Source organism: Hippoglossus stenolepis, chromosome 12, assembly GCF_022539355.2.
Source record: "Hippoglossus stenolepis isolate QCI-W04-F060 chromosome 12, HSTE1.2, whole genome shotgun sequence".
Classification (NCBI taxonomy): Eukaryota; Metazoa; Chordata; class Actinopteri; order Pleuronectiformes; family Pleuronectidae; genus Hippoglossus; species Hippoglossus stenolepis.
This window is the reverse complement of record NC_061494.1, coordinates 17,421,034-17,433,790: the sequence shown is the minus strand read 5'-3', so window position 1 is coordinate 17,433,790 and position 12,757 is coordinate 17,421,034. Positions and strand designations below refer to the sequence as shown.

Below are 12,757 nucleotides of genomic sequence, written 5' to 3'. Positions count from 1 at the left end.
TTGCGAAAATATATCAAGCACTTTCAAAGACCCATGTTCATTTATGTCTATTTTCAACTGTTTTTCTCTCAAATTCACGAACTATAAAGTATTTAAATGACCCGTGGGCTGCGTGAACTGTGGTTTGCTGCATTATCTCACAAATATCCTCACAAATCTTGACAAGAAACATCAGACAAGACAGATTTAAAGACTTTTTCACTGACTTTTTTCTCGCAACATATGTATTTTGGGCAATAGGTACCATTTTCACAAATGTGCAGAATACAGAAAAATCGGCCTGCAAAATACCGCATCTCTCGGCCTCATTTGCTTTATCTCTGATCACAAAAAAAATGGGTCCCCGCTCTCACCTTGGTCTTTGCATCAATTTTGGATCCTCTGTCGAGCAGCAGCTTGACCATGTTGCTGTTGCCCCTTTTCGATGCCACGTGAAGTGGTGTGATGTCGTTCTGAGCAAAGAGGAAGAAATAGCTGTCAAATCACATGTGATGTTCAGGAATTACACAAAAGCTTACATAATGTATTCCCATTTAAAAAGTGAATCCTATTAGACCACATGTTGTTGAGGACTGAAAACTAATTGCAGTGCTTTTATTTCTACTTGGTCGGCTCTGATATAAACTCCACACTGTCCTGATTAAAGGTACATAGTCATTTATTATCAATCAGAGACAATATTAATGTTATTACTACTTAATAGTAAAAATGTCCTGAAGGAATATAAGGTTCTTACACTTTTGGTGACAACAATAAGTCATAGAAATCCCGGCCTCAGCATTTAGCATTTTACTATTTACTCCTTTACTCTTGTTTACCTTTACTCATGGTAATACACCTCCCAGACAGCAGAGGGTAGACTAAACTCACCCGAGCCATGAAGTCCACAGCAGCTCCCCGGTTCAGCAGGAGCGTGGCCACGTTTATGTTGCCATAGTGAGCGGCGATGTGGAGGGGGGTGAAACCACTCTGAGGGTTGAGGAAAACCGTACAACACGCACATGCAAACAGACAAACACACACATTACGTTACAACCGATGAAACGCAACACTCGTGTGCCAGGTGAGGCCTTACAGGAGTCTACAAAGGCCTGTGGTTGATGTTCACTCACACTCCAACAGACACATTTTACTACACACTGTTACACTAACACCTGACTTTTCTCTCACAGCAGCAGAAAAAGTCTTTTATTGACGCATCAAACATGGGGCCGGTGGTCTGCTGACAACTGGAGGGGTTTAAATTCAGTATACCATGTGTGCTTCTATGTGCTTTCATGATACTGTGATATACTGTAAATACACCTTGGTCAATATGTAATATACAATTCAATAAGCAAACTGTATATACAATTCTGTTATCTATAGGCATCCTGATAGGTTTAGTGTTCTGCAGATGAACCTAAAGTCCATTCGCTGACTTTAAAGGGTGATTCCCCGACAGAACCCCTGGCTTAGTGCGCAACAGCTGTCAAAGCAACAAAAGGACAGTGGAAAGAATCTCGTCCAATGAGCGCGGGAATCTCACATTAAGCTACTTAATCGCTGGAAACCCTATTTGATAAAGTCAATAATCTAGTAGGAAGCAGGTGTCTCGGAGTTGAGACATCTGGTGTCCAAAACCTAAAGCAAAACAACTACAAACATCTAATATTTAAACTTCACACTCATTGTCATCCAAAATGAAACACAAAAATCTTTTAATTATCTCATGTTCCTCTATAAAATCTGAAATCATTTTCCATCAGCATACGATGCAAATTTGTTTACCAACCATGCACGAGCCTCATATCAACAAAGCCGTTTTTTTTAGACATACCAGATAAAAGGCCCGAAACCATGCCAGCCAAAATACAGGCTCGCCCAGAAGGATGGTCACCTGGCTTTGGTGTGACAAAGCGCTCCTGGTTGCCATAGAAGCAGTGTCGAGATAGCGTCTCGCTTTGGTCCCATGCAAAATGCTTGAGGTGCAAGGGTTGAGGGGTTGTACTAAAATCACTACGGGGTTGCAATCTAGTAAATTAATTAAACTGTCTGTTGCTGGAAGGCTGGGTTCCTTAACAGCTCAATGGGGATTTGGTTGCCATGCAGGTTACAGACAAACCGCTGCTATTCAATGAATGATAACCACATCTCATGCTTACACTGGTTATCATGTTAATCAGTTTCATGGACGGACTGTGTCGGGACACATCAGGACAACATGTTGTCCACAGTCACGAGGAATTTGGCAGAAAGAACAGCCGTAGCTTAAGCTTTGGACACCATGAAACCATTAGAATCAAGGAAAACCTTGATAGCCAAGCCTCCAGCCTCAGGATGAACTACATCAGTATTAGTGGAACATGCGCTACTCTGACTTTCTCTACGAGCGGAGATATTATTCACTACATGAATGAAGCGATGAGGAGCAAGAAGACGATAGTTGAGTTAAAATGGAAAAGGAGAAGTGAAAGGGGGGGGCTGCAGATACACTACTGCATTAGGTCAGGGGCACTGAAGTGTATTTTTTTTTCCCAGAGTTTTTTAATGAGCTGCGATGGAGACTACAAAATGTACTGAGTAGAGGTGTACCTCTGTTGTTCTATTCACCATCATCTACAAAGTCAGCCAAGAGAGGAGAGAATGAGCGGTTAGTGAGCAAAAAACTGAGAAAGGCCTCCACTGACAAGAAGTGGAGCAGCTCCGTACAAAACATACACACAACAAGTCACTGTTATTAAAGATTCAGGATGATAAGATTTGAGTTTGAGAAAGTTATTCTCAAACTCAAATCTTATCATCTTCCATACAAAGTGTTGCTCCTTCCCCCTTTCTGCCAAAACAAGCATCAAAAAACAATTTCAACCGAGAAAGAAGGAAAAGCAAAAGGCAGCGAGAAAAAAACAAACCGACAAAGAAAAACGCAATCAAAGAAACAATCAAAGAAACAATCAAAGAGATAAACCAACTGAACGTCCTCCCGCAGAGACAGACATCAGGCGTCGTCGCTCACCTTAGACTCAACGTCGGCGTTGTGGTCGTTCTGCAGGAGCAGGGCCGCGGCCTTGGTGTCATCCTTGCGGGCAGCGATGTGCAGGGCAGGCAGGCGCACCTTGCCCTTTGTATCGTTCTCCAGCAGCAGGGAGACCACCTGGTCATGGCCCTGCTGTAGGGCCACCGCCAGAGGGGTGAAGCCATCCTGCACGTGAGGGGAGAGACAGAGAGGAGTCACCGAATAATAAAGGTGTTAAACAATGATCCAACAACTTCAGGCTTTTCTTTATGTCTTTTGATGCTTTATCAAATCTTTTATTTGGGATTTTTTGGGGAATAGATCCATAATACTTTTGAGTTCAAGAACCACATTTCAAACAGATGCAGATTTTCAAGCCTCTCCTCCATATAGGACACTAATGTACGTTACATAATGAGAGGATGTGGTGGAAAAAGGTTTCTCCCACACACTCGCACACATTACCCTCATGATGCATAATTTAGCTGAAAGCTCCCTGTTCTGGATACTGTATATCTGTGTATATCTGTGTATATATTGGTCACTGGCATGTGCTGGCATTCATATGTGATGTTCACGCGAGTACTGGATCTGTGTGTAGTTCTGTGTGTGTTCTATTTGTGTATACATGTCTTAAAGGGCATCCCCCTGTTCTACCATGTAACCCATAGATGTAAACCAGTGGACTGCAGACTGGCCTGGGTATTCCATTAGCTCCATCAGCGGTTTGTCTTCATATGTGCACATCACATGCTTGTGTGTGTGTGTGTGTGTGTGTGTGTGTATATACGTGTGCTGACAGGTAATTATGTGTATGTATGGGTTCCACAAGGCTGAGCATCGTAAATCAGAGCAGTAACGTCAGCAGCAGCAGCAGCCGTGGAGGAGAGGCAGCGAGCGGAGCGGACCTCGTGTGTGACCCGCTCAAGGTCACTCTGCCTCCACCACCGCCACCATACACTACCAATCAATGAAGCTCTGCCCAGTCGCTCATGAAAGAGATGGGGAGAGGAGGGAGGAGGGGAGGCGGAGGAGAGACAAGCAGGAGGAGGAGGGAGAGAAGACGGAGACAACGAGAATGTGAGACAGAGTGGATGAGGGAAAAGCAGGGGAGTAAAGACAGATGAAGAAGGAGAAGGAGAAACAGGCAGATGCAGAGTGAGCAGAGTCGGGATGACAAAGGGAAGACGGGAAGGAAGGAGGAAATGCAGGTGGTTAGTACAACACATGTAAAGACCATACATGACTTAGGCAGAGAAAATGCACAACGGTACAACAATAAAGAGGTGAACACAGGACTGACACACATATGATCACACACCTGATAAAACACAACACAGACACACACATGTACAGTACCTCAGTGGCCATACTCTGGCTGGCGCTGTGCTCCAGAAGGAACCGAACCACCTCCAGGTGATTCTCCTGGGCGGCCATGTACAGAGGAGTGAAGCCATTCTGTGCACGACACGGAACGGAACACAAACACGCACGTTCAACAACATGGCAAAGCACCTTAACCTTGAAAATACAAATTGATAGATAAATCTGTGTCGTCAGTTCTTTTAGATTGGATTTGAGAGGTTTTCTATTATCAGAACATTACAGACTTTTCCCTCCATTTTACATTTACATCATAAAACATTATTATATTATAGAAAATAAGAATCTTGAGAGTAATATGATGATACGTAATGATGTGAAATGTTCAGGTAGGACTTTTGCGATGGTCTTACACACTATCGGCTTCAGGGTTTGATGAAACCAGACAGAAAGACGGGGTTTGAAATCTGTCTCCTCTCCTTGATCTGTCAGAGTTAAATGCAACGTGCCGGAGCAGCAGTTTTCTTGAGAGGCCCAGTTGGAGCGATGCCAGATTCTGCCGATGAGGATCTTTGCAGCAAGTGATTCCCTCAATATAATTGACTTCATGACACAGTATCATGGAAACAAATGTGTGAATCACAGCGGGGGCAAATTCCCCCAGTAGCCCAACATGACCTTACTGTCACTGTGACATTGTGCACGTGTACGTGTGCGTGTGCACGTTGAGTATAACCTACCTGAGACTGTGAGTTGACATTGGCTCCGTTCGTGACCAGCTCTTTGACGACTTCCGTTTGGCCGGCCAGCGACGCTATGTGCAGAGCAGTGTTTCCTTTCTGGATTAAATGGAACAACCACAGGGACGCGTGTTAAGCTCTGTCCCACCTGTCCCGCCACATTGCTTCAGTGTGACTGTCACTATCCTCTGTATATATCCATGACAATCCCCTCATGCCCCGACCATACTTTTCTTTTTCTTTTTTTTAACAGCCTGCGTTCCAGCTCTGGCATCCCCCTGCCCGCACCGCCAACAATGTGTCACTTCCGATACCCCTGGTCCTAAACAAGATGAGCCCCCACTGAACCTCTGCTATAAATGAAGACAGGACAACAGGAGGCTTCCCACAGGACATGCACAGGTCCTTGGGACGGCAGAGTTAACCCCTGACCTGTGTCCTGGACGAGTGATACTGAGCCACGTTATTATAACTGCTGTTACACAATCGTGATCATGTGTCACATGTATCATACACTACAGAGAGACATCTGCTGAGGCCAAGGCAGAGTAATATAGAGACAGACAGGACTGGTTGGTTTATTATGCAGCTGAGGACAAGAGTTTGATAACTCGTTTCAATTTCTTTTTCTACGGAAAGTTGATTGTTAAAGTGAAGTTGCAGGAGATATGGTCTCAATCATCCCTTCTGGTCTGAGTTATGATGTTAAATAATGTCCAGAAATGTTTTTTGAAGATAGTCATTTCATCTTTGAGTCCAATTTCACATCGTTAACCAAATGTTAGTGAATTCCTTCAAGGCACTGCAGAGATATTGCCTTCACGAGAACGGCACAGATGGAAATACAGACAAAGTGAAAACATAAACATAAAATCTGGCATTTTGAAGCAACAGACCCAACGTAATTAATTAACATTTATTCAAAAACCACCATCTGCGCTTGGTGCGTCCGCCACCAACACTAACAACCTCCCTGTGACTTGTTGGTGGAACAAAGCTGCAGCTACTACTTCACTGGAAAAACATCTCCTGCCCTAAAACACATCTTAACATTACAAAAACTAGGATCGTAAAGGGATTGCTGTGAGATAGATGCACCATGAACGGTTCAGTCCAGAACAACAACAACACTACAGACTAAATATTTCAGTTCAACCATCTTTCTTTGACTGTTTCAAACCGAACAGTGAAGGCTTGAGTTAATCCAACAGTCTGAACACTGAGGAAATGACAAACCCTCTTGTTTAAATCTTCCAAAACAAGAACATTAAAGGGCCTGATACAAAATTACCTCGATCATCAAAAAAGCCACAAATTTAAATGAAACACTCTGCATAACTAAGTCTAGATATCAACAGCACTGCCTCCCTGAATGCATAATATAACTTGTAGGCATTCAGGGTGCAGCCAGTGGATTCCCAAAATCTCAAACTAATCCCTCAGCCTCCTCAGGGTCACAACAGAGAGGTTTTTAATTGGGGAAGGTTTTCTCCTTGATCTTGAATATTTCATCGTGTCCTGTGTTTATGTCAGCACCAGGCATATGGCCCGTGGCAGAGGAGCTGAACCAGACGACTAACTTGGAGTGAAACCCCCCTGGAAACAGATCTGGGTTATGTTTTCAATGGCTCTCCATCTCATCTCCTTTCAGCTTCACAGCAAAGACGCTTTCAAGGAGGAGCTCCTCCCTGGATGTATTATATGATATGAGATCATATTGTACAGTAGATAAAATATAACAATAGTGCTACAACTGTTGCTGCTTTTAATCACGTACATTTAATATACTCTGCTGTTGAAATCATACATAAACGTTCCTTTTGCTTCATTTTGGCATCTTTTTCACTTCCTTCATTCTCTCACTGTTTCCAGTTGTGATCCCCACAGGGGTCATTAAATATTGATCCGATATTGAACACTAATGAAGGCTTCACACTCGCAGCAGCCAAACTGTAACTACACTGCAGCAATACGTTTCGTGCAGGGATCCAAATATAGTCGACCACAACATCAGGTGAGCTGCAAGAGGTGACAGGGTCTCCTTTACCTTTGTGGCTGCATCCACCGCGGCTCCGAGCTTCAGCAGCTCAGCAACAACCTCCACATGCCCCTCCTTGGAGGCTAGATGAAGAGCGTTCAGACCATTCTGAGAAAGACACACATTCAGCTGAGTAAGCGCAGCTCATGCACGAAAATGACGCTGTGACATAATGTGTAATTGTGCTTAATGGATGGATTAAAATCATAAAAATGTTCTGAAATAATCCTGCTTGTTCAGTTCGAGCCCTCGAGCTCTTCATTTGAAATTTAGCTGACGCAGCAGTATGTGATTGAAAAGCATGTTTACGTGTGTGGAGGAGAGACCCTGAGGAGGACAAAGATTCAAATGAACATTTTCCACTTTCTTAATTAGAGTGTAAGAAAACTTGCCTGATTGCAAATGTTTATTTCAACCCCCGACTTGAGGTAGTCAAGGACCTTTTCAAGGTTTCCAGCCCGGGCTGCTCGCAGGTAACTGGCATTACTGTCAGACTGCGAGAGAAAAACGAGACAAGAGAGAAAGAGAAAGAAAAGAGAAGAAGACAATGTCAGGTCAGACACTTCACATGTTTATCTGCGTAAAATTTCCAACTGCATCAGCATTTCAGTTGTGCACAGAGGAGAACAAAAGCACATACAAATGCCAAAATGTTACTGTACCAGGTAGAACTCTGTCATAATTTCTCACACATCCAAAGAACATCTCAACAAAGGGAAAAACAAAGCCAATATCCACACACAGAGGAGGTCCATCGTCCCTTTTAAGTTAGAAGTCTGCTAAAACGCAAACAGTGCAAAAAGTAAATCCATGAGAACGCAGCCGCAGCACATCTTCCCAACATGTCACATCACCCTCGGTCACCCATCACAGCCGCTGGACTGTTGTTTCAGCTTTCTTTAATCCAAACGTCTCTGAATCCCAAAGGTGGGAAGTATGGTGGCTGGGTGGTCCTCACAGCTGCCACAGAGACCTCCTCTCTTCCCTCTTCCACAGAAAATCTCTTCTGAATCCAGCAGGAGAGCAGTTGCGACTCAGTGTCGCGTTGCTACGAGAAGCAGAGCATCTTCTATTCTGCTTGGCTGTCCCTTTATTTCACTACAGAAATAGGGCTTTGCACACCAAAATAAATTGATGAGGCAAGCATATTTTGTCCCTATGACAAATGTGGTGTGCATGTGTGTGTGAGAGGAAGAGAGAGGGAGGGGGGGGATGGAAAGAGGGATGAGAGTACACAAAGAAAGAGAGAGGGAGAAAGCCAAAGAGACAGAAGAAGAGACGAAGGTTCATGTTTGCTCCTAAGACGTCTGGTTTGACATAAAATGACACACAGCCAACTCTGCACATTTTGACTTCCGTCCTCGCAGCAGCCTTGTTAAGAGCTTTTTGTAAAACTCAGCACTGGAGCCGCTGCGAGCGGGAGGGCGAGAGGCTGTGAAAATGCTGCTTTATAATCGAGGCTCAAAAAATACAAATTCCCCTGAATTATCAAAAGCAAAGACGTGCTAAATTTAGTCTTTGCGTCCGGAGACACTAAGGATAAACCCAGCGCAGCCAAACAGTACGAGCGGTTATCCAACATTGTGCTCTCCGCCTCCCCCTCGGTCACGCTTTTCCAGAAATAACTCTGACGAACAGAGAGGGATGTGACCCAAAGCCAAAATGTGAGAGACCAAGACATGCAGCATCAGATTGTTCCACGGATAAATAAAACAGTAAGAGGAAAAGATGTGTCACTTAAGCATTAGGGTAAACAAAACACTGGCAGAGGAAACAAGGTTAACTTGAAACTAAGTCATTCCCCGATTACAAGGGACCATTAAGCTAAATCTCTGCAGCTAATCAGTCCGCATCTAGAAATGTCTTCTTCCTTTTTCCATAACCCCCCCCCAGCTCCCAGAGGACTGCTCCATCGCACCGGACAACTAATGACCTCTCTGTTCTTGTGGCCTTGAGAAAAGTCATGATGAAATACAAAAATATTGAGCAACAAATGTGAGGCATAGGTCAACAACGATCACAGATAAACCACTAGCATTACTAGGTTAGTGTGTGGAAGTAACATTGTAAAACATGTAAAAGGTTTAAAGACACTTAAAAATGATTTCATAATACTGCTGGAGGTAATGAAGTGAGGGTCCCTGGTAGCACTGCATTACAACCACTGCTGCCCTATGCTGTGAAATAGGCAATTGACTGTGAAAACTCATACACATCAAGTACGCTGGCCTAAATCTCCTGTTGCCACACGACAAAAAGTTTGTGTGGATGTGCAAATGGACACTTCACTTGGCTTGTGAACTCAGTTGTGTTGTGTTTCTATGATTCTAGATGTCCGTGATGAAGAGCAAACTCATGAGACTCATAGATTCTATATCTTCTGGATGATAGAATTAGTAGAGACCTGTTTATTCCCAGAACTCAGTATCCTCCACCAGCTCTCTGTCAAACTCCTGCTGGGACTTTTCCTCGGATACTTTCCTTTACTGCTGCGTTAAGTGTACAAGTCGTATATAGTATCAGCGTAATTCACAGTGACTGTTGTTTACATGTGGTGTCCTGCAGGAATGAAAACACTGTTTGACTGATGAGAGAACATATATACGAACAGGAAGGGAATCTAAACTGAGCCAGATCATGAGAACATTTAGACAATTTATACATTAACTTACATAAAGATCTATTCAAACAACTCGATGTTCGACTGTATAACTGTTATATTTAAAGGAGATGTATTATGCTTTTTCACATTTTTCTTTCCTCTAGTCATAGATATAGTTTTCTTTTGTGAATAAAAAGTCTTCAAATTTAAAACAACCACTGCAAAGTCCCACAAATGTTTCCAGGGGACCCCAAAAAGTGAGGAACGTGGCTGTAGTTCAATGCTTTGTGAAGTTATAGAAGTCTGCTACTTGCCAGTGGTGGTGGGTTTCTTTCTGGTTATGTGCACTTAGAATTTTTCCATTTATCTATTTGTTTTTAGTTTTTTTTATCTTATTGTATTTTACTTCCCTGGTAGATCAACAACATTTTAAAAAAAGTTAGCTAATGCCCAAAATCCAACTAACTTCATCAGCAATTATTCAATTCATAATATCAACATAATATAATTTCTGTGCAGCATGTGTGTGTGTGTGTGTGTGTGTGTGTGTGTGTGTGTGTGTGTGTGTGTGTGTGTGTGTGTGTGTGTGTGTGTGTGTGTGTGTGTGTGTGTGTGTGTGTGTGTGTGAGCCTCCATCCCAACAGTTGTCCCATCTCTTACGTAATATGTGTCCTCAGTGAGAGCCATGCATTGTACAGCAGTGTGACCCACGACTCTCAGGCTTTGTTCAAGTGTCACCAAATGCTTGACGGCTCTAAAACCTCTGACATTAGAATACACAGGGCTGCACTGCTGAGGACGGGCAGCGTGCATCACAACTACTCAGTGATTCACAGCTTTAAATATTATATAAGTCATGATATCTAATACTGTAATCTTGTTGCTTTGTCCTGGCAGATGTGGTTTTTTATATATATAACACAACAAGAAGATATTGACGCACTTACAGAAATCACAAGCTCTCATTTTAGGGAACAATTTTAAATATAACGTTAAAGTGTACATGATTTTTGAAGGGTTCAATTTAGCATTTAAATATCACTCAGTGTTCTTTGCTTCTCCTTCAGCATCTGCTTAAGCTTAAGTGCCAACAGATTAAGTAGTCTTCATCCATAAGTCACCATTCATTGCTCTCGTCACTTTATCCTTTAATGCCTGCAGTGGAAACCAGTGACCAACATGTCCGACCCGCCGCGCGTATCCGATCTACGTCCAGCACGACGGATCTTCAAGTCTTTGTGAACGAAGCATTACCGAGGACGAGGAAAGAGATTAGCAAGAGAAATATCATTAAGCCGCCGCAGATCAGAGGTTCAGAGAAAATGGGGCCATTACAGACTAGGTAAGCCTGAAGGAAAGCATTAATCTAATGGTGGATAGAAGGGAGAGGGTGAAAGAGAAAGAGGGAGAGAAATCCGACGCACGGGTAATAACTGGTAAAGCGGTGAGTTTAACCATCATTCCCAATTACAGTCTTACAAAGTCAGAAATGGCGTTAATTTTGAGGGCAAGTTGCTGTAAAAATGACAATTAACCGTCTCATATCTAATTAAAAATGCCCTTTGGTTAATGACTGCTGTTTTCAGACGCTCTTTAAAGTATAGGGAGAGAAAAACGTTAAAGTTTAACGGCTGAAGTATGTAGGTTTGATAAAATCTCTTCAGCTCTTTTCAGACATGAACTCTTGACTTTCACATATGAAGAAAACAGCAGGAGATTGTCCGGGTCAGACGTGTTCACAACAACAGGAGATGATCCTTCAGGTGAGGGCTGACACTGTGGAGCTGAACATGATGGATACATTCTGCTGTGGGAATCAGAGGTTTTTGTTTACAGCACATAAACACCAGTGTTGTTTTCAAAAGCTCTTGAATCTCCTTGTCTTTTCCTCCAGGCCTGTTTGTATGGCTCCTCCTTTTCATCCTGATATATTTGTATTGCAGGATTTGTCAGTCGCGTGGGTTAGGGTTAGGCTAACCCTAACTCTATTTCCCTGCTCTATTCTCACATGGACTCACATGGACGTTTTCCAGACATTTCACTAGGGGGCAGGTGGGAAAAAGTTCTGTGAGCAACTAACATTTATATTCTCACATTCAGCCCCTCTGGAAAAGATCAGGAACATGTCTGGACTTCAGTGCTTGTCTGAAAGCAGCTTTACTGTCAAAGTCGTTGAAGATGAGCAACATTAAAGCTCAGTGGTGTTGACATCGCTCCTGGAAATGTATTTGTGACAAAATATATGAATAGAAATATAAATTAATTTGCTCTCTGTTTCTGGAGTTTAATTACACATTCAAACAGCCACCTGGCGGCTGAGGTGAAAACAAGTAGCACTGAAATGGGACAGGGTGTCTCTCATGATCTCAAACAGTTCACCTCTTTCCCTCCACTCTGAGTTTAGAGACATGTTGGAGCAGCAGAGCACGTGTTGTTCATTCTGCTGAATCTGTACTTGGCACTTCTCCTCATGACATCAACGCAGTGATAATCTACACGGATAGAGGATATTTAGCTGAATAAAGACTGATACGATGCCAGACTCCAATATGTCAGTCTGGCACTCTGCACCGAGCATGTGGCAAAACAAGGACACATTTAGCTCTAAAGACAAGTACAAGAGGGACAACACCTACATGTCTGCAAACTCTTTTTGCACTGTTCACATGCAGGTGAGAGGATGTAAACACAAACACAGAGACACAGGGCGTGTTGATGTTATCGGCTCTGGGTGAACTGAGCGAGCTTAGGGGAGGAGAGCCGGACCAGCAGCGGCTGCATTGTTTCACTTTATCCCCTGCTCTCCTGACAGCACAAAACACTCCGTGCTCCACAGCTCTATGAGCACAAAGACAGGGGCTTCCAGTGGTCGGCCACAACACCCAGCGGTGCCAGAGGACCTCAGCCCACCCACCACCACCACTTCCATTACTCCCATCTTTAAACCGCCGCACTCCCCCAATCCCCCCGACTGCCCTAAATAGTCCTTCGTAGTATCCTGATTCCTCTGGTTCTTTCAAGGCTAAATATAGCAAAGCCATTGATGAATTAATGCTCCC

At 43.3% G+C, this 12,757-nt stretch overlaps 1 protein-coding gene across 2 annotated transcripts in view; it reads right to left on the bottom strand.

Annotated features, from left to right (window-relative positions):
* ank3a (ankyrin 3a) overlaps nucleotides 1-12,757 on the bottom strand; it is an 86,757-nt gene that overhangs the window by 50,336 nt on the left and 23,664 nt on the right. For both annotated transcript variants that reach the window (XM_047342318.1, XM_035172647.2), the window contains exons 2-8: nucleotides 7,489-7,590; nucleotides 7,106-7,204; nucleotides 5,059-5,157; nucleotides 4,355-4,453; nucleotides 2,996-3,181; nucleotides 871-969; nucleotides 354-452 (exon numbers count right to left, since the gene is read on the bottom strand). In XM_047342318.1, coding sequence (XP_047198274.1) covers nucleotides 354-452; nucleotides 871-969; nucleotides 2,996-3,181; nucleotides 4,355-4,453; nucleotides 5,059-5,157; nucleotides 7,106-7,204; nucleotides 7,489-7,590 — 783 coding nt within the window. The remainder of the gene's footprint in view (nucleotides 1-353; nucleotides 453-870; nucleotides 970-2,995; nucleotides 3,182-4,354; nucleotides 4,454-5,058; nucleotides 5,158-7,105; nucleotides 7,205-7,488; nucleotides 7,591-12,757) is intronic.